This window comes from Anoplopoma fimbria, chromosome 18 (genome assembly GCF_027596085.1).
Source record: "Anoplopoma fimbria isolate UVic2021 breed Golden Eagle Sablefish chromosome 18, Afim_UVic_2022, whole genome shotgun sequence".
In the NCBI taxonomy this organism is placed as follows: Eukaryota; Metazoa; Chordata; class Actinopteri; order Perciformes; family Anoplopomatidae; genus Anoplopoma; species Anoplopoma fimbria.
In genome coordinates, this window is record NC_072466.1 from 10339662 (window position 1) to 10367659 (window position 27998).

At 41.4% G+C, this 27998-nt stretch overlaps 1 protein-coding gene across 1 annotated transcript; it reads right to left on the reverse strand.

The window, feature by feature from the left end:
• Positions 1-635: 635 nt before the first annotated feature.
• Positions 636-27987, reverse strand: grm1a (glutamate receptor, metabotropic 1a). The gene is made up of 9 exons (XM_054618738.1): positions 27261-27987; positions 24049-24298; positions 9881-10116; positions 9698-9706; positions 8330-8576; positions 7533-7701; positions 5647-5773; positions 3137-4070; positions 636-1449 (listed from the first exon to the last, which is right to left on the reverse strand). The coding sequence occupies exons 1-9, from the start codon at positions 27985-27987 to the stop codon at positions 636-638; spliced, it is 3513 nt and encodes a 1170-aa protein (XP_054474713.1).
• Between the last annotated feature and the right edge of the window lie 11 nt (positions 27988-27998).

Here is a 27998-nt window from a genome sequence, read left to right on the forward strand (position 1 = left end):
GAATCATTTTTTCCGATGCAGCTGCGACTGCTACACACATGAACAGACCTGTAGGTGTGCAGCGGAGAGCAGCAGAGCTAATCAAAACTGGCATGAAATGCGCTTCAGCTACTGCGGTCCTAAGAGCCAGTTTGGACTCTGGTTGTATCTTACAGTGCACATAGAGTATATACACATTGACATGTGTTTGTCTTTCCATTTGTCTCTCCTAGACCATTTAATTGCACTGCCATTATGAGAACCACAGCTACATCCTTCATTATGATTCTCCGTGTTGCTTAATTCATCACAATTTGGCATGAGAGCTGACTGGTTTTGGCACTCTTCCCAGTTCACATTTTACAGAAAGGCTTTGTGCACTGACAGCCCTTCAGGAATATAAGCACTCATGAATGATTCCTATTTTTTTCTACTTATAATATTGATTAACCCCTTACTTGTAAAAGCAGAGTAATACATAATAAGCAATCCAAATGACAGAGCAAAAGAGAAATGCAAAAAACTTAAAATGATAATAAAATAATGTTGTACACTATGTCTCTGTATATATTTGTGTGTGTTTGTGTGTGTGCATGAACCTGTACGTGGGAAATATGTCTGTGTGAACAGCAACTGTGTCAGCGCCTGTTTGGCTCTCACAGTGTCGAGGAGCTGTGTGCGAAGTCTTGGAGGGTGTTTGAGGTGTAGACTGAGCCCGGAGGGCATCCGAGCATCGACTCCATGATGGGGGAGTTGCCGATAGACTCCCCCGAACACACAGAGTCTCTGAAGGGGGAGGGGGGCGACAGAGCAAGGGAATCCTCCAGATTTGCCTTGTGCGGAGTTAAATCCTGGCCTTCCCCGTCCTCCCCCTCCTCCTTGGCATCATAAATGTAGCTGTGTAAGAGGTCCAGTTCCTCGTCCTCGGACCCCATCTCTTCAAACACCCCCACTTGTGGTGCCAAAGGAAACTTAGATGGGGTCAAGCTCAAAGGCTCGTTGGAAGGGATGGCCTCCCTGGCAGTGTGCTCATTAGGTGCAGGGACATAGGAGCTGTGTGTGTCCACCACGGCCCCCTGTAAGCGCTCTGTGGTGCAGCCCATCAAGTGAGGGGCCAAATAAGAAGCTGGCTTATCTAAATTAGACTCCAGCCCTTGCGTCTGTACAGAGCAAGTCGGGGTCCAGAGGGGGCGCTGGGAATCTCCCTCGTCGTCGTCCTCCTCCGCCAGGTTGTACAGAGGCTTAGCGCCACACGGTTCTTGGGGAGGATGGGGTTCTGTGCCAAGGTCGCAGGTGGGGGGCGCACAACTGTGGGGGTCGGGGGTGTTAGTTAGGGGCCTGATGACCGCCGTCTGATTCAAGCCGGCTTCCTGTTTCCTCACATGCACAGACAGTCTGTGCCACACATTCCCCCCGCTCGGAGGGTGTCTTGCACCTGATTCAGACCATGACACAGACTTGCCATTAGAACTATGAACGAGATAAAGACCCAAGTTACTATCACAGGAAACCGGGACGTGGTTTCAGCAAAACAACATCAACATAGCAGCAACGTAACAGAACTGAGCAGCAGCATTTCAACATTTCTGAAGCATGTTAAAATACTTTTTTAACCACATGACTCGACATTAACAGCTTTGCTAAGGGGTTCACTCATGAGCGTTAAGGAGCATTACTTTTATCAACTGTGGCACTTCACAAACATAGTGAGTCATAATGTGCTGCAGACAGCATTATGATCTTGAAATTGCTTAGAACATTAAGCTTACAGAATTAGGAGCCAACCAGCTAATTCCTCCTGTCTTAACTATTTGCTTATATAGTCAAATGAGACACATGCAGTCTGAATAGGTATTTTAGTTGGTGACTGAGCTGGGCTGAAGACGACACAGAGTTTAGTGCAGAATGAGCTAGGACTGGCTCTAATGTGATTAGTTGGAGTGGAGAGGTGGGGAGGAGAAGGGCTTTCATGCTGAGAAAAGTTAAATATGAGGTTAATTCAGGATAAACCGAAAGCAGCAGGGTGGCAGATCTCCTCTTTGGAGGGCCGCAGTGTCAAAAACATTTTTTTTTCTATTGCCAACTCATAAGTGACAGCATGTCAGAGGCAAGTGATTCTTTAATTCACCCAGATAGGCTGGTTAAAGTTGTTGGTGGATACAAAACTAATTAACAAACTCAAGCTGAGAGCCAACTTAATTATATAGTTAATTGAATAGTTACTTGCTACACCTTTTACTTTATATTACTCATTAAAATCAAGCATAATACAATGCAGTATCTTAAATAGAATAAACAAAAGGTTTCCACACAACAACACTACCTCAATAGACTTCGGCTATAACATTTTTCTCAAACTTGCTGATTTTCTTTATGATCCATCTATGATCATCTGGCTAGTGAGTGGCTGATGAGTCCTCTGGTTGTATACAATAATATAATATGTCTAAGTTGACAGTGCAGCTCTCCAGGAAATGAGTTGAATGACCACCGTGCCTAAACATTTGCCAGCCTCGACACTTTGCAGACATTATGCTGCTCAGTTTGGAAGGTTAAAGGGTTAAAAGATTAGAAAGGCTGCATAGCAAGGGTGGGAGACAACACGTAAACAGATTGGGATCACTCTCATACTCTGCCCCACTCCTTACTTTAGATACCTGTCCATGTGTCACTGCTGTGGATCTCAAAAAAGTTATATGCAAGTCTTATATCTATTTTAGATGCGTCTATCCATACTTAAATAATCACTGATACATGAGCATGGCCTGTTCGCTTTAAATCTACAACATCAAAATGTCCTGTCTTGGGTTTTCTGTGAAATTTAGCTTAATTTCAGTGATGATATTTCACGCCCCTCAGGGGGAGGGGGATGTGCCACATACATCTGTGTTCATTTCTTACCGTTTTTACATCAATGTATCAGTTTGGTTTTACACCGATTGGGGTAGTGGAAAGTTAAAGTGACCTTTAACATCAAGCATAAACACTCAAACATTCTTTCAAAAAATAGGCACCTGCATGTTCATTTGATGATTTATTCAGTGAAATGCCAAAAGATCAGCTTTATACAACTCACTGTACCATTTGAGTGTTTAGGCATGTTATAATTTTGTTAAAATAGAATCTAGCAAGATGAACAACGTAAAAGGTCACTCACTTGGCATTGCCAGTCACAGCTTTCTTCCGACGGAAGATTCTGAAGAAATTGTTGCCCCCGCATTGAGCGTTCTTTCCATCTCCAACGTGCATTCGCACCACATCAGATGTGGTGAAGGCGCTTCGGACATTCCTCTCTGGTTTGGAAATGATAATGTACATCTTAGGCGTGAACATGCACCCCAGTGCCACTGTTACACTCAGGCTGACGGAGAAGGATGTGGTTATGATCTTGTAGTTTGAGCCAAAATAGATTGGCACAAAGGCCAACCAGATGATGCAGGTAGTGTACATTGTGAAGGCAATGTATTTAGCCTCATTAAAGTTGGCCGGGACGTTGCGCGTCTTGAAGGCATAGTAGGTGCAGCTCAGAATCAGCAGGCCGTTGTAGCCCAGCGGCGCCACCATGCCTACGTTGCTAGTATTACAGATGAGGTAGACCTCACGTATGCTCGGGTAGGACTTGACGGGTTCAGGAGGCTCCAGAATGATGAGCGTGATCTCCAGAGTTAGCTGCATGCTGATCAGCATAAAGGCGATGACAACCTGGGCCCAAGCGCTCATGAAACGGGGCTTTTTGGTGCAGATCTTCTTCTTGCTGCCCGCCAGGATGCGGGCGATGCGGTTCGTTTTGGTCACCAGGGCAGAGTAGCACATGGCAGATGAAAGGCCGACCAGGAGCCTCTGCAAGTAACAGGAGGCCACCGTAGGACGGGCAATTAAGGTGAATGGACAGATGTAGCCCATGAAGATGCCTGCCAAGATGATATAACAGAGTTCTCTGCTCGAGGACTTCACCACGGGTGTATCACGGTACTGGATGAACACAAAGGTGACAAAGGAAGTGATGAGGATGCCAACGCAGGAGAAAACCACTGCCACTATGGATTCCACATCCGCCCAGTCAAGATATTTCAGAGGCAGCGGCTGGCAGCCTGAAAAGAGCAGAGGAGATGTCGGGTTAATCAGAGAGGAGAGCAACACAGATTTGGAGACACAAGGTAAGTCAGGTGTGTAGCAGGCATCAGAGACTTCCAAGAGGGCCTAAAAATGCTCAGGAAGTAATTGGCAAGTGTCAAAGCTCCAGTTCTGTCAGAATACTCTCATCTCATTATATGCCAAATATGTGTGTGCAGATATGTGTGTAGGTATGTGTGTTGACTCTGTCATGATGCACTAGTTGCCATCCAACACCCAGAGGAAGTTTATGGAGCTTAATGGGAGAAAACTGACATCCCTAGACGTCCCCAGCTTAACACTCCATAAATTACATGCTGCTGCTAATAGCATTACAGTCACTGCCATCACAAGCAAGGCTACTCACAGAATAACCCACTTCTGGTCTGCATTGCTAACTCCCAATATGTCAAATCATGGGAAATCTGAAAATTTTAGTTGCCTCAGGAAGCCTGGATATTTTCAACATAAGGTTTGAGAGGTATTTCTGCAAATATGAAGGTGTAAATCAGTTGTTACGCTGTGATATTATTCAAAAGCACTTCAGCAAAAGCACACTGAGGAACACTTGAGGGGAAAGTGCCTGAAGTGCACAGCAGTGAACTGTTGCTATTTTTTATTTTTTATTGACCACCCACCCTGCTTAGTTTACTTAGGCATCAGCCACACTGCGTGCAAATGGACAAGGGTGGCAAAGATGAAATGCTCTTATCTGTATCTGATCTTACACAATCCTCAAATCCCTTATTCCTCTAAAACATATGCTGTCCTATCTAAGCTGGGAGAACCTTTGAATAATTCCAAAACAAAGCTTACTCTTGTGGTGTGCATGGACTCTGGGCAAATCCAAATTGACTTCCAATAGAAGCCAGCACAACAAGAAAATTATGTTTAAAAACAAAGGTTTAATTTTAGGTAATTGCCCTTAAAGAGGAAATGAGTGAACATATGGACAGTACAACCTCACTCTATGAATAGGATACCAGCTCTCTCTCTATTAGTATTCTCCAGATACGGACATTTAATGAGAGTGAAGGGAGAATTTCTTCCTCGACAGACTGCTGAAATGCATCCCCAAGCCTCTCATGGCAGTAATAGGATTTTACACCTGGGAACTGAGAGCTCCTCTCAACTCTATAAATCGCTGTCAAAACAACCACTGGGTCACAACAAGGCAAGGGAGTAGGGAGGAGGGAAGAGTAGTCTGGAGGTTGAGAAAAGCTAGGAGAGCAGGGTCATTGGACCTGGATGATGAAAAGCATCAGCGAAAGGAGGTGTCAGGGTGTGAAAGGGCTTATGGGGGAGGAGGATTTTTGGGAGCGCAAAATAGTTTGAGGGAAAGTGTTTGTGCTGTTTTAGTGAGATTGGGGTTATATGATGTAAATGACCTGACAAGGAGCAGGCAAAAGGTAGGTTAGCTAGGAGCAAATACATGAAATGGGTGAAATAATGAGTGAGATTTGGTAAAGAGATAAGAAATAAGACGTATCAATGAACATTGTTAATAAAATCAAAAGTGGATTGGTTGAGAGCATCTGGTTCTGTCTTTCCTACCTTCTAGGTCATCATCGGGCCACCATCCTAGCTCACATGCCTTGCAGGTGAACTCATCCAGGACAATCTCATTGTCCTTGCATGTGGTGCAGATCCAGCAGCAGCTCACCTCGCCCTTCCTGATCACCTGCACGCAGAGAGGCCAGACATTAACAATCAGGTGTCACAGACATCTCGGGAACCAGTTACAACACTGATCAAACCGCGATAAGAAGCACATCACACCCACGGCAAGCTAAACAGTTAGTCAGCATCAAGGGGATAAAAAAGTCAGGGATATGTTGTTTTTATCTTTTTGAGCCACTGACAAACTGTTTATAAAACAAGGCCAGCTGATTTCGCATTCTGCTCCCAGGGAAGCTTTTACCAGCACTGTGATATGTAAAGCAGGGTGATAAGTGGGGCAGGAAACAAAGCAGATAGAGGGGGAAGCGTGAGCAGCCAGGAGAGAGGATGCACCCTCCCTCAGGGCAGCTAAGAGTGTAGCTAGACTAAAAACAGTCAGCTCAAGATGAAGCAAATCAGGCCATCTTCAAACTGGGCTCAATAGCAGTTTATCTTATTTACTGTCTTTCTTCTGAAAGGCACAGTATATTATTTGTTCACTTGTGCAAACTTAAACTAGACTTGAAATTGCATTGGTTTATCATGAAAGGGACATTTTTCATCGTGATATATATTAGACAGAGAAAACATGCGCTTGTAAATTATTTTTCTCCATAATATTTAATTGATAAAGCAGGATGCCAGAATGTAGGACAGAGTAACATCCTCAAAGTTTACTTGCCGCTGCTGCTGAGGATAAGTTAGATCAAGTGTATGTTAGCATATTGGGTTAATCTGCAACGACACAGTAAAACCCACCTACCTAAAATTCAAAGAAAACATTTATTGGTACCAAAGGGGACAATAGTACAAAACTATATTGACGCACAGAAGATTTTCATATTTACAGATGGTTGAAACGGACCAGAGAATGGGCACACAGGTGCTGCATTCCTCAGCCATCGTTGTGAGGTATTAGGGGGAAAAGATAATATAAGACCACCTTTCAACATACACAGCTGAATGCATTGGACTAATGTTAGCATCACAATGGGTGGAAGAAAGTAACCAACCCAGTGTCGTAATCGCTGCTGATAGCTTAGCTGCCCTTTCAGTCGTCATGCAGGTAGGAAAGTTTGCATGACATTTTCCATGTGCTCCACAGACTATTTTGTAGGGGATTTGATATTAGCTCCCTTTTGGTTCTTGCTGACGTTGGGGTGGAGGGGAATGAGAAGGAGATATGTTGGCTTAACAATCTTTAAATGATAGTTAATTGACATACAAGTACCGTTAAGTAAAGCAGAGTTTAAACAATCACAAATAACTATTTGCAAAACCTGGTAAGAATACTGGGACTTAAGTGACACTCGGAGACAACTGTACAAAATACAAAAACATGTAGGCGTTGGTGGAATACGGAGTGGGTGCCCAAAAAAAGAAATTGTTATTACCCGGCTGAGAATTGGACAAACATGGATTAAACAACACTCCATTGGATAGGCAAGCACCCAACTGGACTAGAGCATTCTAGAGTATCCTACTTGCGATTGCATTCTGAAGTTGATAAAGACCAAGTCCTTTGTAAAAACTAATTACGTATCTGCCTGCCCAAACTCATCTCCTTGTTGCACAGAAAATTAGCAAGTTAGAGCAGAATCAATGTTAAATTGGCTCTGCTGGTATTTAATTACGTAACTGGCACAGTGTTGAATTAACACTTCTTGGTAATTTTGGACCTTCACAGTCTCACTCCTATGTTAATGTTAATGACTTCAGGTTTTTCAGACTAAATTAACTCCGGTGGAGTTCATTTAATGCTGGAGGATTTGAATCCCTACCTTGATCTGTCCTTTGGAGCAGGGCTCGCTGCAGACTGAGCGGACCATGTCACTGCTGTTCAGCCACAGCTTGAAGTCATCGATGTATAAGATGCCTTCATGCCAGGAGCCCACATTTATGTAGTCATGGTGACCATCACTCACACCCTGCAGATTCATGATGTCATATCTGGATGGAAAGAGAGAGGGACGGAGAGATGAGCAAGGACAAGTTTATTAAGTGACACAAAGAAAAAAATACTAAAAGGGGGATGGAGTAGAACAGGTGAGAGTGAAACGATTACGGACAGAGAAAGAGTATAGAAGCGAGAGTTAGCGATGGAGGGGGAGAAGGAGAGAGTGACAGGTAATTTAATGATAAGGATTCCGCAGTTTAGCAAACCTTTTATCCAAAGTCTCTTAAACAGCTTACAACCCTGTTAGTGTTACATCAAGAGCTCATGCCAGTGCACACTGTGGCCTCATCTATATGTTGGACCAGCAGGTGCTCCACCTGACCCCTAGACGGAGTAATGACACGGCTGTGTTTTCCGACTGTCAAATGCTGTCTGGTGGACTGAAGAGAGATGAAAGTGGCTGCCACAGCGGACAATCCACTGAATCTGTTCCAGTCCAAACTAATTACATCCTTCTGTGCTCAAGACTGGTGCACACTTGTGTGCATGTATACGCCTGCTAATGAATAGGAAAGTCTTAGACGGGAGACATTTACAGAATACAACCACGTTGAATATATGAAATCTCTATTTCCATTTTCCTGTCTTTTTTATATTCTCGCCACTTAATCATCCTCTTACCTTCCTGGGGTGTCTCCGTTTTGATCAAAATAAATCTCCTCTCCTGAGACTCCTCTGAAGGATGTTTTCAGCAGGTAGTCCAGCAGCTTGCTGCCATCGATTGGGTCCATAGCCTCACAGAGCCCTGGCTGCCCTGGGCACAACTCCTTGTGCATATCATGGAGGCCATGAGCCATGGCATAGATGGCATTGATGACAAATCCCATTTTACTGTCCTGAACATAGTTGTCATGCAGACTCTCATTGCCTGTTAGAGGGGGAAAAGGAGAGGGAAGGTAAGGGAAGGAAGTTTTGTCATTTTTTACAATTTAAGAAGATTTCCTGTGTGTCAGGTGTTTTGTGATGTATTCAAACTGCAGTGAAACCGTAGGAACATACTGAATAATGCATGATTACCAGACCTGGAGAATCTATTGCAAAGCAGAACTTTCGTTTGCAGCAAAATATATCAACATACAAGGAAATCCCAACATGATATCCAAAAGCTCAGTAGGAAACAGATGTGGAGAACCCCCATTTTTCTGGGAAAAAACCCAAGACTGAACACAAAGTTTCACTTCACCACCAGCCCTCTAAAGGCACCTCCCCACAGTCCAACCTAAATGTTTTGTATGAGTGGTAATTAAAGGTATAAATGATTACATTTTTTGCATCCTTGTATGAAGATATTGTTTCCAAAGTTTCCTCTATGTTTAAACATTTTCTTTGCCCCCCTAAGACAGTGCATCTATCAAATACATAAACATGCACAAACAGAAGAGGGTGTGATTCATTTTAATACAGCGAGATCTATTTCAGCCTTAATGGTGAACATTTTGTGCACGGTGAGCCATTCCTTTGTGCAGAGTGTAAGGCCATTTCCTTGTTATTCCTCATAAACAAGCCCAGTGCTCCACATCAGAGTTTGAATAACGCAATCCTCGCTCTGGCTGAGAGCCTGAGACTGCCAGGATCAAGACATCTCACATTTTAGGAAATAGTAGTTTTAAAAATCACAGATGGTATTGTGTCAGAGAGAGCATCAGTCAAACTCTTCCTGTCTTGGAGGAGTCAAATGCTTGAAGAGTGCAGGTGCAATTCAGATGAAATCATCACCATAGTAGTGACAAGAAAAATGCACTTACCACCTTGAAGGTCTTTGGAATAAAAGAGGTGTATAAAAATGTGATAGAGAGAAAGTAGACAAATCCTGTACTGCTCTGAGATAGTAACCATCACAAACACATAATTGATTGTTTTTATCAATTGATTAAAAGCATGCTGAGCAATTATTGCTTTGCTCATTTGATTACTTTATAATTTTGATTGCTTTTTTTGTTAGAATTTAAAGTTGTTATTGTGCATTTAAATGCCGAGAACACAATTTACCATGATCACCTTTTGGGAGCAAAAGGAGAAGATATCCAGGGAGGAAAACAGAGAGAAAAAAAATACACAGTTGTTGTTATCATTCATGAGTTTAGCACTCTGGTCAAATTCAACCATCTACTCTCACTGACAGTAAGTGATAGTATAAACTACAGAGATATACATGTTTCTGTTGTCACCCACCGGAGCAGACTTTCTTGTAGTTCTTGTTCTCCTGTGGGTGGCCTGCGAGGCGGCACTGGAAACGGTACTGCCAGAACTCAGAGAACCACGGGTTCCTTGTGTTGGTGTCCAGACGTAGCTTCAAATAGTAATCATCAAAGGTCTTGACCACCTCTGATTGCAGCTTCATGGTGATTCCTCCCTCTGCTTCTTGCTCAAAACCCTCCACAACCTCATAACGGTCCGCCCATCCATCACTGCAGGAGCAAGAGAGAGAGAGAAGAAGAGCCTAACATATCGATCGCATGATAGTGTTCACTTGTTACTGTCACATGTCTTTTATATTGCATTGTTGTAATTATCATTTAAACTTAACTGCTAATTCAGACGTGCCCATAACACTATTCACAAGAGCAGCGTCATTGACACTATAGTAATTTCATATCACACAACGAAAACAAAAGAGCTTCCACTAATCCAGTTTTACTTTGAAGGATAGATTCTCTTTTTCATTCATGATTTTCTGTCTTTTCTTAGGGGGACAGGGCAGTAGAGGGGTTCAGTACATGTACAAGCAAATTTCAACCACCAAATCGTCAAAGTGAACTGATATTACTGAATCACAGCTGTAACTGGACAAATTCGTAGCAGTCAAGCTCCCCTCATTGGTGACCAAAAGCATCTTTGTCTGTTCAGCCCTCAGTTTGTTAGAAGTTGATTTAAAGACCCCAAAAGCAACAGAAACGATCATGATGCGATAACTCTATTGCAAATAGTCAGCTGTTGAGCTATCAACCTTATATAAAATGCTTGCATAGGGACTAACAAATGAGGACAGTCAGAATTGCTAGAACATTGCTGCTGTATGAACGGCAATTCATTCACTGATCAATGTAATGATTCTGCATTTGATGGTTGATGTGATTGCTTTGCTTTGCAAAAAAGTAAACAGACGTTTTTGGTGAGTAGAAATCTTTGAACTGTATGATTTTAATTTGGTAACTGATTTGTTATTTTCACATCTAAGGGGACAGTTTGATTGTAGAGCATGTACAGCAGCACAACAGAACTACTAACTACCGAAGGCCATTTGGACATACAAAGCAGTAAACATCAGCAGCAGTTCAGATCGAGACTAATGTGAAGGTTTCTCTCATGACAGCAAATGGAATTAAAGAACAACATCAGTGCACAAACCCAAAGTCTGGTCATGTTCTGATTTTAATTAAATAATGAGCTTCCACTACATGTAGGTAGACTACAGCCTCTACACTTGTACAATGTTGTTTTAAATCAGTGTGGCAGCGCTGGTTGGAGACTTATCTCAAGTCCACTGCAGCAATCCTCAAAGAAGAGGATGGAAATCTCACCATTAGTGCCTCAACTGTAATTGTAGGCTTTACACAATCCCTTCAGCTTGCTTGTTTGTTTCCTTGTGTAACCCTCTGTGTGAGAATGTTTTCCCTACCAAGCCAATTTGGTCACACAGCTGGCCAGTGGGCTCTAAGATAAATGGGAAACACCACTGAAAAACAAATTAACACATAAACAGCACCACTTTGAGCTCTGCTCTTTCTCTAAATCTGAGCTGGAGTGAGGTTACCGGCTCTATTTTATTCAGTGTCTCTTTAATGATGGCTCCGGGTTACTTCTTTGAAATACCTGTGTTATTGACAGCTACACACCAATTAGGTATGACTCACCATGGAACCAATTACCTCGCACACATGGGATGTTCTGGGTGATGGATAAGGACTTGTGCGTGTGTCTCTGTGTGTGTGCGGGTCAAAATCTCTGGCCTTTATGTCCACAATTAACGTCAGTCACGAAAAAGGAGACATTCAACTAAATTTGTGAGGAGGAAACTTTGCAACCAATGTGAATGAGCTAGTATATCCCTCCTCGAGGATGCCTATATATATCAGGCAGCCTGTATGGAAATTATCCTGAAAATAGAGACCATGTCAACCTGAAGTTATGGCTTCCGCTGTCCCTTACATGTCTCTCTGAGTCTGCATATTGAGAAGTGGGAATTTAGTCGATGAGGCTGGCGATGTTTTATATTTTTCTTTATTATTTTTTCTTAGTTGTTCTAAGAAAACGTAACGCAAACAAGAGCGAATTGTGCATTTTTTTGGGTCTAATTTCTATCACGGAAGAATACACATTCAGTGCACCAATAGGTATCTTCATTACCAGAATGATGTATAAGGGGTTAACTCATAATAAACAGTGCCCACATTCATGGTAATGAACAAACATGTCAAACAGCGCATGAGGTTTGGACAACAATGGAGCTGAAATCAGAGCCAGCTGGATGTGTTGTTGCATGGGATGCAGCTGAGAAGATATATCCTTGCATCTTTGCACAAATGCATTGGAAACAGAACAGATTTTATATCAATGTTCAGATTTGTAGGGCTTTTATGGAAGATTTGTGATACAGCAAATGTATAAAGTTGACAAAAGATTGCTTGGTCTAAGTGATTAAATTGTGATGCTTTTTAATGAATGGTGTTAAGTAAGGTAAGCTAGGATCTATTAAATTATACATGTGTGCTTTTACTGCAATTGTCTGCAACAATTACTGTTGGACGAGACAAGGGAGCGCGATCTGTAAGACAAGAACAGTGTTGAGTAATGCTGAGAGTACAAAATTACAGCAATATGGTAATGATCACAACATATTCTATGTCTAAGGATATCCGCATGTTGTGTCTCCTGAAATGTTTGCTGTATATTTTAAAAGTACAATTCAACTGAGTCATTCCTTTCACTCAGCTAAATGAGTTAAGAGTCGGAAACATTACATTACAGTCATTTAGCAGACGCTTTTATCCAAAGCGACTTACAATCAGTAGTATATTACATATCATTCACCCATTCACACACTGATGACAGGCTACCATGCAAGGTGTCACCATCAGACTCTAACTAACACTCATGCAACATCCAGTCCACACCGATGGCAAGCCTTCGGGAGCAACTTGGGGTTAAGTGTCTTGCCCAAGGACACATCGACTGCTGAAGCCGGGTATCGAACCACCGACCCTCTGATTGGAGAACTACCTTGCTCTCTACTACGCCACAGCCGCCCCACATGAACTTCATCAGTCCTAGTCACATTTCCCTGATTTGCTCCAGGTGATTACTGTCTCTGTCCCTCCGTCTATCTTTCAGTTGATGTAGTACAGATAGAGACACAAAGACACACACTGTAAAGATTAGTGTTTATCATAAACGTACTTTCCTTGACATGGTAACTGCATTTACTACGGTCTATTCATTGTTATTCATTGTTTTACATATTTGCTCCAACAGAACAGTGGAGAACAGATTGTTTTTTAGATAAAGAGAGAGAGGTTTAGCACTCTCCATGAATAAGGCATGAGGCATTGAAGGCATGCTTGACTGTTTCTCACAGTGGAGTTTGTGATGAAGTCAAATGACATTCTCTGTTCTCGCTCTCCTCTCTCAGGATGGCGCTGTCTGGAAGAACTCCAAACAGCTCATCAAAAACACTTGAGCCATCTGAGGGACGCCTAATGGGACAAAATCTGATTTAATGTCACCTCAATGTTGCGCCGCTTCATACCGCATACCGGAACGCCGTCATTACATAACCTGAGTCAGATTTACCAGAGGAACACCTGTTAAAGCAGATTAAGGAGTCAACGCTGTTCAAGTTGGTAATTAGTTTTACAGTTATTGCACTAAAGGCTGCAGAAGGAAGTAGGTCTGAGATATTAAACAAAGCATAGCGTTGATATAGTTGTTTTGAAATAGCTCTTAACATTAATTTTAACTTGAAAAGTTAAGAAGGCTGAGGTTTGTGACCCAAAGGCAACAAACTGAATGCCAGTTTCACAAACACAAACACTACGTCTTTGAGTATTTATGGTTAATCCAACAATCCTCATACCTTAAACACAAAATAGGTAATTTGTCATTGCCCTTAAACATGTGAGCGTTTTCATTTGCCAGTGCCTTCAAAAAGGACCCATGTGACCATAACAAAAGCTATTCACATGAGCTGTTACTCATCTAGCAACAAAAAACGCTAAAAGAATGAAAGGAAAGCATGTTGTCATGGTTAAAAGACACCAATTTCAGCTGTTGGTAGGAATTGTACCATTAAATCCATGTCCATGTTACATTATAAACCTAAATAAGTACAGTACAAATGTAATTTAGGCACTGTGAACAGAAAAAAAGTAAAACCCACAAGACTGAGTCTAATTGTGACAGTATAAACTTAATGTAATTTCTTTATTATCCTTCAACTTTCCAATTACATTAAATTAATCATTTAAGTCAGTGCCTATCTCGCCAAGTAAAGTCAGCAGGATGCTATTCCTTTGATGCCATATGCTTAATAATATGACTTGCATATTTCAGTGATTAACTGAGACTTGATGATGTGTGGCATTGTTTCGAGGAGCACAGAAGGACACCAGCACAACAAGAGAACAGCTGGATCATTTATAGAGTAGTATACAACAGTGAGTAGACTGAGAGCTCCCCCGACTCTCCCAGATGAACTAGTTCCAGTTTGATAGCACATTTGTATATTTATGAAGCCATGAATTAATTGGCAGGGCAGAGATTTAATCACATGCGCTGTTTCCCCTGGAGGATGAAGAGGAAGAGTTACTTTAAAAAGGAGGAAAGGGAGGATAGGGGAATCAAGAGTTTCCTAATTGCTCTATGCAATATGTTAGAATAAAAGTTCAGGTAGTTAATGGAAAAACTTTAAAACTGTTTTAAACTGTCTGTGATTCACAGAATGTCAACCGGCCTAATTACAAGATTTACATTATTCTATTCAATTAAAATCAGTTTTTAACTCTCACACACACTTCATTTACTCCCCTCATAACATCTTGTCTCACTTTGTCCTTTCAATCGTTGTCCTTCTATCTCATTTTCAGTGGTGGGAGGAGCTATCAGATCTCAGAGTACATAATTGTTAGCAGGAATATGTGCTTCAGTATCAGGTGTATAAAGTGCAAGCAGCATTTTAACCCTTTTAAGTTATGCGGCTACTTACATTTATTTGACTTCTTGAATAACCTTCGAATAGCATTTGGAATATTATCTTTTTTTTTAAGACAACATAGGCTGTTTGAAAATGAAGAAATGTTGGTTTGTGGATAATTTTGAATAATAATTATTTGTAGACATGCTGGTTCCCCTTGAAGGTTTCTGTTACAAAATTGATTTGTGAGAATTCTGAAGGTGTCAAATATGACAGCTAATTACAAAACAGTACTCCTACTAACCTGTGAAATCTGTGAGGATTATGGTGTAAGTGTGTAAAGCAACTATGTGCTTACTGTACAACAGCCTCAAAACCAATTAATAGACCTCATACTTCAAAACTTTTGTTGAAGAGTGTTTCAAACAAAACTTCTGTCCAGTTCCTACCCGGTGCACCTTTATGCAAATGCTTTAAGCTATTTCCCAGCAAGCTCTCTTTAATTTAATACAGCAGGAGCTCTTAGAGGTAACTTCTGTTTTCTGTTCTACATTTATGTCTACGGTGATCCCACACCATTCTTAATTAATTCAAAACTGCTCTGGCAGTGGAAGAAATATTCAAGCAGGGGTTTCTCTCCTCAGCTGAACATTAACGCCTCTCTTTCTGTCTTTATCCCTCCCTCCCTGCTTTCCCATTCTCCTCAATAACTCTTATTTCTACAACTCTGTGCAGTTAAAACAGGAGTGGTGGTGGCTTGTTAGCTATATGGCGGCAGCAGACTGACTCTCTTGAGGTGACACAGAAGACCCTGAGAGAGCCGGGGAGCCTTTAAAAGCCCATCCAAGCTGCTTTTACTAATTCATCATGCCCCAGTTTGAGTTGGGGGATCAGTCTCCTCTACATTGACAGGGAACACTGCTGGGAGAAAATCCTTTTTGCTTTTTACTACCAAGGAACGTAGATTCACTACTAAAACCCTTTACAAAGTCTCTGCATCCAATTACAGCAGTAGCAGTGACTGATGGATGACAGGGTCTTATTATTAGTTGTTAAATTTAATGTAAAGCCATTACAGGTTGATTGGAATACTGAAGCTGAAGGATTCCTTCATTTTTCTCAATGCTTCCATGATCCTTTTTGGTTGCTTTTTATTGCAATAATTACAACTACTTCAGGTCCATTTTTGTTGTTTCACTGAGAAGAAGGTATAAATTGTTAGGGGTGCAAAATAAATGTAATTAAGTGAAAAAAACAGACAAAAAATAACAGACCCACCTATAATACAACAAAATATCGCCTGTTATTCCAAAATAATTTACTTTGCACACACGTAAACACTGTAGCCTAAACAGGACTATATAAAGGATTGAAGGCTGTATGTAATTGCATTTTTGCATTACTCAGCTTCCTAATGAGGCGATTTGTAAATGTTGTACGTGAGAAGAAATAAATGGTCCAATATTAGCTATCTGTGCAAGAAAATATTTCAGCTTCTGCAAATCAGGATGTGACAACCATGTCCAGATGCAAAGCCAGTGTGCTATTTCTGATCACTCCAATGTCATTCACCAATCCACTCGCACAAGGGAACACAAGGCATCCATTGGAAAGAAAGAGATGTCCTTGACAATGTGTGGCTGCTTTCAATTAACATCAGAGGCGTGTTATAAATATTCAGATGCAGCTCATTGTGCTCAGTAGAACACAAACAGATGCAATCACAAATTCTGGCTCAACATGAATGTACCGATTTCCAGAGCCATGTGTGTACGAGTAACGCAAGCACGGCTCCATGACTAAATTAATGCAGACAGTGTGTCCTTATCTTATAATTATAATCTTTGTTGCTGTTGGTGCTGGGAGGAATTTTTCAGATGTCAGCCATATTTTACGAGACGGGACTATTGTGTTAGTAGCACTGCTGACAGACTGAATGACAGATCTGCAGTGAGACGATCGCACCAACTCTGTTATGAGCCCAAACAAAATCTCCATGGTGACTGGAAGCGAACGCAGCACACAAGCCTTTAATTCCAGTGGTATAGTAAATCCTGCACTGCAAACAAAAAATATATTGAGCTTGATTTCCTGCATGATGTGCCCCAATAAACTCTCACTAAACTTGCAGATTGCTTTACTGCAGAGGGTCGAGAGGACAGAGTCATGTCGCACAGAGGGAATAACATAAAGGTAGAGGCTCAGCGCTCTTCAGTTTTTTTCTCTCAGTTCCAGCGCACACCTCTACTGCCTGCCACACTTTCTCTCTTGTTCTCTGAGTCCTTAAGTTACATTCATAGAAATGTATCAGTCGCTATTGTTCTCTCACTGGAAGCTTAACAAAAAAAAAGATGTTTCATAGAGAGAGCGTAGCAAAAGAGTGCAGTATATTGTCGGTCATGGGGATCATGCCTCACACATATAAAAGTAATCCTGATAAGGGGAAGAGGAGAATTGTCGAGGATCAGAGAAAACAGCCTGTGATTTTTTTATATAAAGCAAGAAGGCTATCATTTACAGTGTTTCATTTTAAACTTTTAAACTTTAAACATTAAGTAAAGGTGATAAATGTAAATCTTTATCTGCTGTCATAAAATTTCTTCAATCCTGTTTTCATTAATCTGAATATAACTTCTAACGTTTGATTGAGAAGAATTTATGAAGGATGGATTACAGCAAAGCCTAGAATTTAAAAAATCTGTCTTAACCCGTTGTACATCTTCAATTCTGGATGAGGAAGATCCTTTTTTATTTTTTGCGGCTATTGCCAGAGATATGTTCTCCCTTTGCTCATACCCTGCTATTTGCCAAATGACTTGCAAGTCAATAGGCAGAATTTCACATCCTCTGCGCTCTCCTTCCTCAGATGGGAAGGAGATGAAAGCCTTAGAGATGACAGGGAAAAGGCTGCTTAGTGTGTAGCGCCACAACTCCCCTCTTTTACTCTCTGGCGCCCTTAACGTTTCATTTATTCAAGCTCAGAGCAAAACCTGAGTCCTATTGTTACAGGAAATCGAATAGGACAACCAAATGCAGAAATGCATGTGACACACAGCTTTCCTCGCACCTCAGCACAGTCTTAAAAGACTCAATCATACCCTGGTAATGACTTGGCCATGCCGTTACAGAGGCAGAACATCCACATTTATGTCTCAGTGTCCATTTTGTTGAGAACAACATAAAAAAATAACAAACAGAAGCAAGCATTCAAAATGGGACCGAGACCGAAACTGTGTGTGAAAGACAGGGGCAGAAATGAGCGTTACATGTGGAGAAGCAGCTTATGCAAATGATGTTTAGTAATAACAGCATTCAAGTAGCATTAGAGAGAGAGAGAGAGAAAACGAATGGAGCTAATTGCAAAAGAGCGAGCAGGCAAGCAAATGGGTAGGTGGTTTTACTCCATGCTGCCAGGAACTGGGCTGGGTGTTGAGGAACAGGCATAGAGGGAATGATTACAAAATACACTGTACAGTAGATGTATATTTAGCTTTCAAAGCTGAAAAATGATTTCATGGCAATTTCTTTATTTTATACTGAGTAGGTAGAAATTGACTGTGATACTCAGTTTAACTGGAAGAAAGTTTAATGGTGATTACCTCGGGGAAACCTTAGTTAAAACACACACTGACAGATATTTACATGGAAACAATCCTGTCAGCTTAGTGAGCTCACAGACATATTCCATCACATTCACTACGAATATTTCAGCAGTAAGACTTGGCTTGACCTCAAGGCCTGAAAAAAGACAGCAAAAAGGTCAAAGTAACCATGGTGATTTTCTAAATAAGTATGGTACTCATGGAATAGTTGTTTTTAAGAATCTTCATGACTCTATTCGATTTACGATTGTGTCCCGAATGTGCAGTATATAGCTGTTGCTAGGTACTTTTTACTCCTATCAAGTGTGTCTGTTATGTAATTGGTTATAAAGTGTGTTACAAAACACAAATATGTTGCTTCCATAACGAGGTATCTAATGTACCAAACAGATTTTCAAGGGCCAAATATTGGGGCCTGGATTGCTTTTCATTTTCTAAAGTGCAAAATGATTCCGCTGATAAGGTAAAAAATCTCTATAAACATAATCTATTAATGGAACAAGTGCTTCAGCAAAAAGGCTCTTTGGCTGCAAGCACTGGTCACAGCTGACGAACAGCAACATGGTGGTGGATCTGTAATAAAATGGGCAGCGACCTCCTGGGAGTCATTGTGTGTATTGCTCTCTGTGGTCAAATAACAGGCATATATAATAACAGTCTGTTGCTGTATTACTGCATCAAGTACACTCTATGAAGCACACACTGTTCTACACACGAACTTCCTGGTCTCCCCGTGAAACTTAATAGTAAATAACTTCACTCTACAAGTCGTGTGGCTGTTCTGAGGATAAAGTGTAACAATGATTGTATTTTCATACATATATTCAGCTCATAATGTGTATTACCTGTAGCTTTTGCTTTCTCTCCAATGGACATACAAATGTTCCTTTCTGAGTTGCATCCTAAACTATTTGGGTGAAAATCCATATCAACTTCAAAGAGGCTTTGAGAAAGATGTTGAGGCCTGATGTTTCTAATTCATCTTGGCAAGGTCTATTTGTCATGGAACTGCATAATGTCTTTGATAGTTTATGAAAGGAAAAGCAAAACTCTGTTCATTTCCTTAAAAAACTGATCTGTGAAAATACATCAACTCCCCCCAGGCTCCAATTACAAGCTCTTTATTGAGCAAATGCTTTCATGAGATTACCCGATGTGTTACATGCAACAAGTCCTTCTTCCTACAACAACAAAATATGTCATTTTTTTCATTGCCTTCAAAAACAACACATATGTTGGATTACTAATCTAACACGCCTATTGATCAGGTGACAGCCACCGCTAAGATTTGGTGAGATTTTGGCACTTTGTTAAACCTGAGTAAGCTGATTTTTCTCCACTTGAGGGCAGCAAATCAAGCTGCAAAAACAACTTTGATTTGTATTTGCATACATTTAAAGTTGGCTATGATGACAGTTAAATGAAGCCCATAGAGATAGAATAGGAGTAGAACGGACATTGAACTGTTTACCGTGTTAATTTGACAAGAACAAATGGAACAGTACACATAAAAATGTCTGCCACTCCGACCCTCCTGCTATGTTGATTTGAAGGATTTTTCGTTGAAAGCAACTGTGGCTGGAACAAGGTAACTTTATACAGGCAATACAAAGGACACATAACCGTTTTATCCAACGTTAATATAAAATATTTATTAGTGAATTCAAAGTTAAGACCAACAAAGTTCAACAAAGTCATATGCTTTACCAAACCATCTATCCGTCTAAAACTCCTCCCTATGTCGCTGTGGCAAACAACGCCACACTACTTGATTAAAGGCAAGGGTCCAAAAGGTCTCGTTTTATGAGCCTAGGTGGAAGAATTTCTAAGCCTATTGAGAATTTATCTGAAAATGTAAAAATTAAAACTTGGTTTTTCACAAATCAGTGATAATAAACTAACAAGATCTACTCCCAACAGTGTTTAGCTTTATCATCTTCTCCCCATCTCTCTGTCTCTACCTTCATCTCTATTTATCTTTGTTACATCTAATATGATGGGGTCTCGGCCTTAATCTGTGGACAGACCAGCAGGTCTCCACAACCAAAGAATTGACAATCTACTCCTATCAATCTTCAACCAACCCAGTGCAGAATTGACTGAATCTGTTCAGCAACCAGCTTCCAGCTCAGCTGTACAATATAACTGAGGTTACATTAATTCACTTCCAGCTTCATTCTGCCGAAGCAGATGTTTCTCATCACTTGAAATGTACTTGAGCAAAATAAGTCTGAAATCAATGTCTTCTTGATTGGAATGAAGTGGATAATCTACGTCGGGAGCGTGTCTGTATTTGTGTGCTATTTGTGTGTATTTGAGTGTTTGCATGGAATAAATGTCATCTCTTGTGCGTGTGTGTGTACAATCACGAAATACAATCGCGAAATCAGAGAAATTGAGGCAGCTGATTGGCTAAATCATGATTGACATCACAGAGAGAGAAAGACAAGAGCCCTGTTGACTGACAATAGCACAGCAGAGTGGATGTAAAGTGTTGAAGTGATGCAGAGCAGAGTCTGCAGGTCAGGGATAAAGTGGGTCGAGCACGCAGCCCCACCCGGCCCTCGTCTGAAGAGCAGGTTAGCCGAGCAGCTGAAACAAAAGCCCTCAGATTCAAAACTCTCTGCATGTAGTTTATGTAGCCACTGTTGTGTAGTGTTTTTGTCTGCCTCCGTGGTGTTCTATGATCCTCTCCACTGCCTGCTCTTGGATTTTCCAATTTTTTTTTAATGTTGGGTACGGCATCTCTAAAGCCGTTTTGTTTGTTTGTGCCGGGTGCACTAAAATGGAGAGATTTATAAGGTCAAGGAGATGAATAAGCCAATAACTGTCTCACCACCTCACTGATTTTGCTTCAAGCTGCTGCAGACAGCTTGTCATCCTTACAAATTATACTGACTACCCCAAAGTAGTGCAATCGCTAAAACACCACTATCCTAAAATGTAATATTGTGACACTGCTGACTGACTGTAATGAGGGGCGATGCATTTTAGTGTGGTGATTTGACATTTAAATTGTTACGCTGATTGACCTGACGGGATGCTATAATTGTGAGAAATCTTTGATAGCGACGACTGCAACAGTGCTGCCTTGTTCTGGCTTCATTGTTGCCATGTTGATTTTAAAGCTAGTGATGTTTTTCAAGGCAGAATAATAACTTAGATTTTTTTACCAGTGTTGTAGTTGACTCATACAGAAAGTAATGAAACATTTAGTTTATATTAAGACGCTTTCCAATTGCCTGTTGTGATACGAGAGAGCGCACTGCTGTGCAACTGTAGTGCTGCACAGTAATTTATCCTTTTTTTGTATAAAAGTAACAGAAATGATGTTGTCATTACATATGTAGGTGTTACTCGGTACAATTCAATCTGCAAGCAGCGCAAGGTCATTGGTGTAACCTGTAAACACACCATTATAATATTTTAAGTTGATATGGTGAACATATTAGCAAACAGTTGCCTATTAACTCATCCAGCAGACACATAGTACCATAAGTATTCATTTGGAGTCAAGTTTTTGGCCAAACGATGAACAACGCTCCATCAAGTTCACCAGTTAGGCACTAGCTTTCTACTGGGCAGGTAGAGCCTTAAAAACAGTGAGCTGAAAAATATGAAAACGCTTAGAGCTAAAGTGAAACTACAGAGTTGGGTGATAGTTCCCAGTGTGTTCATTACTACGATTGACCCCTTTTACAAACACATTGTCGTTGGTGCATTGTTAATAGAAAATATTGATTATAACATCTTCAATGTCAAAAAACTGAAGAAGACTTGAGGTGCACATTTTATACTTCTGTTTTGTGCCACATTACTAGTTTTAATGCAATTCGATTTTTGTAGAGAATGGTTAATGATAATACAATTAAAAGAGAGGCCGGTGCATTAGATGTTCGACAACAGATTTGCTTGTCTTTACTCTTCTTGCTCTGCTCACTCTTTGTTTGAATTTGTGTATCTAACATTCTTCCAACTCCACAATCACACACACACACACACACATCATGAAAGAGGCTTTTTTAGAGGTGAAAGCATGAATTAGGAAAACAAGCTCCCCTTTGATGAGATAATACCTGTCTGACAGCCTCATTCAGTCTTTCACTACATTCTGAGAAAGAGCCACATGGCTCGGCATCTGTGTTGACCCAGACTCCCTCTGTCATCTTTACACACTCTGTGTCTCTATCTCCTTCTCTCTCTCCCTTTCTCTCTCTCTCTCTCTCTCTCTCTCTCTGACCCAGAAGCATTTCTTCTGCCCATGGAGACTTCCACAAAAGCTAAAAAAAGACCCACTTTCCCATCTCCTATGGAGGAAAAAAGAAGAGGGAGATATGTGAAGGAATGTAACCCTAGAGTGTCATTATAATGGATAAAGGCATGTTATGTTTCTGAAAAGATAGAGTGCCTTGCCCTGCCAAGAACTTAAATATGCACAAATGTGTTGAATATAACACATACAACATAAACAGAGGCAAGTAAGAGAAGCACTTGTCTTCCCTTATTGCCACCACTAGGAGATATTACAGGAAATAGGAAAGGCCTCCTCAAGGATAATGGCAATGTCACGAAACAAAGCCCACAGTGCCAGCCAATAGAGAAGTGTCTATTAGACTGGAGAACCGTCTGTATCTTCATACAAGGAAGAACTCTTTGCGAGATTGTATCGAACGCAACAAGGTCAAATTCAAATCTATTAGATATTGTAGCCATTCAAAAAGACAATATTAAGTTTCTTTGCATTTGTCTTACTGTCAAGATATCCCATGAAAAGACCAAAGTCGACACTGTGCTGCACTCATGCAGTGTTCATCAAATCTCCAACGATTACTGCTAGGCTACAAGTCTCATTCATCCTTAGCTGTCTTTATTATGTCCTCCTCATATAACATGCGGCTGATCATTGCCCCTACAACAGACCAGGGCCAAGAAAAACTCGTCCCTCTCTGAAATGATGTGGGAAAGATATCGCATGAATGAACTGAAAAGTAGCATGAAGGTTTCTGTGGCTTTTACTGACAAGTGTGAAGGTTCCTTTAGGGCTATTTAATGGTGCAATGTGCAGCTGTATATGTGTGTGAGACGACTTGCCCTTTTGTAATGACTAAGATTGCAGCTACAGTCAGTCACTGTCACTCAACATTGACTAACAGACAGAGAAAGAGAGGAGTTGGAGAAAATGGAAAGCAAGAGATGGAGTGAATGTCAAGTGGCGTAATCACAACGAGGAAAGATTTTTACAATTCAGGTGGATTCAGTATGGTCTTAAATTGATATGTCTGTACCTCTCTTTAATTGCTAAAAGCAAAATCTCTCTGATTGCCTTGAAAAAGCAAATAAGAGACAGCCCAAAAGAGAGAGAATGGACTGAAGGCATTGTACCCTTCTCTAGTTTTGTGTCTGTGACAGAAATACCAATTATTCATTGCTGGAGAATATTTCGATTCAGCGCTATTGGTATGTGGTCTAATTCTCTCGGTTGCCTTGGTGACATGCACATCAGGAGGACAACACCGCATCTTGCAGCCTTCCAGCCTGTTAACCAATTTATTGCCATCAAGATAGATGCTCTCAACTGTGAATCAAAAGGTTAAAAAAAATATCCATACCTGCCGATGAGGAGGAACTCCCCAAACACCCCCAGTCTCCTCATGGCCATCAGGAGTCCTCGGACTGTCATGCCCTCGCAGAAACACACCACTACACGAGCTTTGGGTAGACGTTCCCGTAGTTTCCTCAAAAGGCGATCAAAGTGCTTCTCCCCCGCGTTACTGTAGATCTTGTCTGAGTGGGCAATGCATAAACCTTCCAGAGAGGCCAGCTCCTTGAAGGCCTCCATGCCACTCTCCCCATAGTTTCCTATCGGTGATGAAGGAAATAGATTAAATAGTGAGAAATCTGCAGGAAAAAACATTCTGTCCTTACTGGAATTTAACAATTAAACTTTTTCCTTGTGAAATGTATTTTCACTGTCTGGTAATCGCACTTCTTTAATTGGCCTTTGTGGATATGGATAATACACTGGCTCTGGCATTTTCACAAATTGTTCGTCAAAAATACAGGGAATTATTTCCTGATTGTAAGTGACACACTCAATGGTTTAGTAATGAACATTTCACATGCCTTGTTACTTGCAAAAACATAATTACAGTAGTGTGTAACTGTTTGCATGTGTGTGTGTTGCTGATTTCAGATATGTTTCAGAAGTAAAAGAAAAAATAGAAGGGTTTTCCCAATGATTGCAAGAGAGTTTATTTTTGAACATGTGTGTCTAATGTAAGAAAGAGTGTGTAGTGTTTTGCAAGTGGAGTGTGGCAGAATTGCAAACAAAGTGCAAAGCAGAAAATGTGTTTGTACTTTTGGTGCCTTTGTTTAAGGCATGGCTAAACAAGTTAATGTTTTTAATGCTTTTGTCTTAACATTCACGTTTAGTGTGGACATTGTCCCCGAGCAGTTTGTCAGTGTGTCAAGTTCTGACTGAGCTGAAGCTCTGATCCTCTCATAATGAGTGTCAGAGAGTTTGCTGGCTACTGATTGCAATCAAAGCCAAAAGGGGTGACGATAGCTATCCTTGTTTAACAGTACATCATCCCAATCAAGAGCCCGGCAAAGCTGTTGAGGTCTAAATCTTCTATTTCCATGCGGACTGCAGTGCTTGTACTACTGTGTCACGATCTGGAATGTTGATAAAACCCACAGCTCTTTAGCATGAGAGCTGGATTACACAGACAATCCAATCACTTGTGCCTGCTCCAACATGTGTCTATGTGTGTGTGTGTGTGTGTGTGTGTGTGTGTGTGTGTGTGTGTGTGTGTGTGTGTGTGTGTGTGTGTGTGTGTGTGTGTGTGTGTGTGTGTGTGTGTTTGAATGTGCATGTTTTCAAAAAGGAAATTAAGAGCCTCTTCCCCATCAAAATCTGAAAACATTTGTTGTGCGAGTGCCTTGATAAGGAGCCAGGGTTTCTAGGGGCCTCCAGGCCGCTCTACTTTATATGACAAATACTATCTGTGTGGCATGGCTTTATAGAGCAAGGAAGGCGACAAATGAAATAGGCATCACAGTAATGCATTTACTCTGGCCCACAATGTGCCCATGTGTTGGTTTTCCAATAGTCCTTTGATGATAGTTTCAGTTGCCTCATTTCACTCTCCCACTGGTAAATGGAAATAATGATACCCAATTATTCTACTCTTTCCATCTAGACTGTGAGACAGGTGGGTGGTGGTGGTACATTAGTTGACAGCCCATTTAACAATGAATACCAAAAACCTGCTTTGAGTATTCCTACCAGTCTGATGATAATCAGGACAGGTAATTTATGCAATTCCACAGCCCTGGCTGTTGCCACGGGAACGAGCTGCATCTATTACTTGTCTAAGGTGGTGGAGAGAGAAAACTCATGAGCTTAAGCCGGTCGTGACCACCGTTTCAGAGATAAGTAGAGATAGAGCAAAACAAACATGTGGATTTATTTATGGCTCCTCAAAGGTCAGGGTAAGGTCTGCATCAGAGAAATTAGGATGTAAAGTCTCAGTTTGAAACATTTACTGTGGCTCCAAACTTCTCTGTTGTCTCTTGCATGTAAAAGAAAAAACTCAATCTAATTCCAAATAAAGCAAACAAGTATCCTATTTTTATCACTCACACTGAAGCCCGTTGAGTAAATGATGTTGCTTGCAATAAAATCCATCCTTCCCCTGACTGGCTTTTCATTACTCTTAAATTATGACTTCAGTCCCAGAGGCACCTGCTGTATGTTGAAGGTCAGACAGCTGACGCCACCTATTTATGAGTCCAGGTACTACAGCTCCATATCGCCTTCTCTTCATCTATTTGATAGCAACCCGTGTTAAACCCCCTCTCCAACATCTAACTATAGCGGGACTTTCCAAATATGTTTTAGACTCCCCATGAGTCCACAGCTCCTCAGGGGATCTTGGGTAATATAGCCTGTCAGTCATATTTTAGTTGAACTTCAATGACTGTTATTTACTAAAACTTTAATTAAAAAAAGCTATGGATATAATTTACTTCACAATACTTGCTCTGTCTACCCAACTCCTCTCTATTTTTTACCTCCTGTCTGCACTATAATACACTGTTGTTGTGCTCAGCTGAACAAATTAACGTAAGAGTTCTAAAAAAAAAAAAAAAGTGAGCCCACCATGGCTTGAAAAACTAAATAATATTATTGCAAGGGTTTCTATGGAGATATGAAATGTATTTCAACTATGTGAAAATGGAGAAATGCAAAACATTAATGTAATTTTTTCATCCTAGCCTCATCCTCCTGACTTATCCATGGAATTAGTTTAAACTGTCAAATGAACACCTAAATTGTTAGTGTTAAAACAGTCCCTTGTCTGTTTGGCTTGATACAAACCTTTAAAACTAGCTTCAAGACTCGAATAACACAGCCTGTGTGACGATGTTTAGGGTTTGTGGGAAGATGCTTGAAGCAATGTCCACACAAACCCCAACTCCACAATCACACTGCGTATGAAGATCTGTGGCTGCAAAAACCTGCTTTAAAAAGCCTGAGAGCAAAAGACTGAGACAGTGACAGGCAGATACTTTACATGTGAAAATGATCTATAAAGTATTGTGGGGAAAGAGCTGTATAATAATCCTGACTACTTTCAATATAATAGCCTAAAATATCACAGCACATGTATGTATCTCACACTGTAGTGATGCCAAAATCGAAAATAACACAATGAACGATGAAGTCCCTATAAACTCAACATATTATCCACTACAAGACTAACATGGATGCTGACACATGATGGTGATTTAGGGAGAACAGTGATAGAGGCCTCACCCTCCGTGTGCACGGCAGACACATAGGTCCAGTTGTATCGCTTGACGATGTCCAGAATGGCCCTGGCCTGGAGGGTGTCAGAGGGCACAACCCTCAGGAAGTACTTGAACAGAGTCTTGTCACTCAGGTCGATGCTGGTGGCAGAGTAGGCGATCTGCGGGATGTTGAAGAGCTGCAGGAGGTTCTGCACCTGAATGGCCACAGAACTGGATCCCGGTCCGATCACTCCTGCGATGGGCTTCTTGGAGGGTGGAGGCTGGTGGGACGGGGTGCCGTCGATGCACCATTTGGAGCCGTCCTTATCATCCCGGATGGAGATGAGGGAGTCCCGGATGAACTCGATGCTCTGCTCCAGGGCCACGGAGGAGTGCCAGCAGGAGTCTCGGATCTCGCATCCCAGGCTGATGTTTGGAAGCAGGTTCGGGTCGGCGTTGATCCGGTCCAACGTGTGGAACATGGCCTCCACCCTTTGGATGCCATACTGCTCGCGGACGTCCCCACATTTCCGCTCAGCTACTTTCTCCGCCGACGGCTGGTGGTGGACGGAGAAGAGCGCGCCGATGATCACGTCTCCGTCCATGCGAGCCACGGAGCGGACCACGGCGCGAGGGACGGCCGAGCGCTCATAGATGCTGCTGTGGGAGAGCACGAGGACGCGGAAGAAAAGCGCGTGGAGACAGAGGAGAGCGAAGGGACCCATCTTTACGCGTGCCATATTGTGCCACATCCCGTGAGCCG

Bases quoted from the DNA above. Each gene is read 5' to 3' on its own strand.
- grm1a (XM_054618738.1), bottom strand. From the start codon at position 27,987: ATGTGGCACAATATGGCACGCGTAAAGATGGGTCCCTTCGCTCTCCTC. The intron at 7,702-8,329 runs GTAAGAGGATGA...CTTTCCATCCAG, and splicing joins AACGGAGACACCCCAGGAAG to ATATGACATCATGAATCTGC. The intron at 4,071-5,646 runs GTAGGAAAGACA...TGCTCTTTTCAG, and splicing joins GCCCGATGATGACCTAGAAG to GCTGCCAGCCGCTGCCTCTG.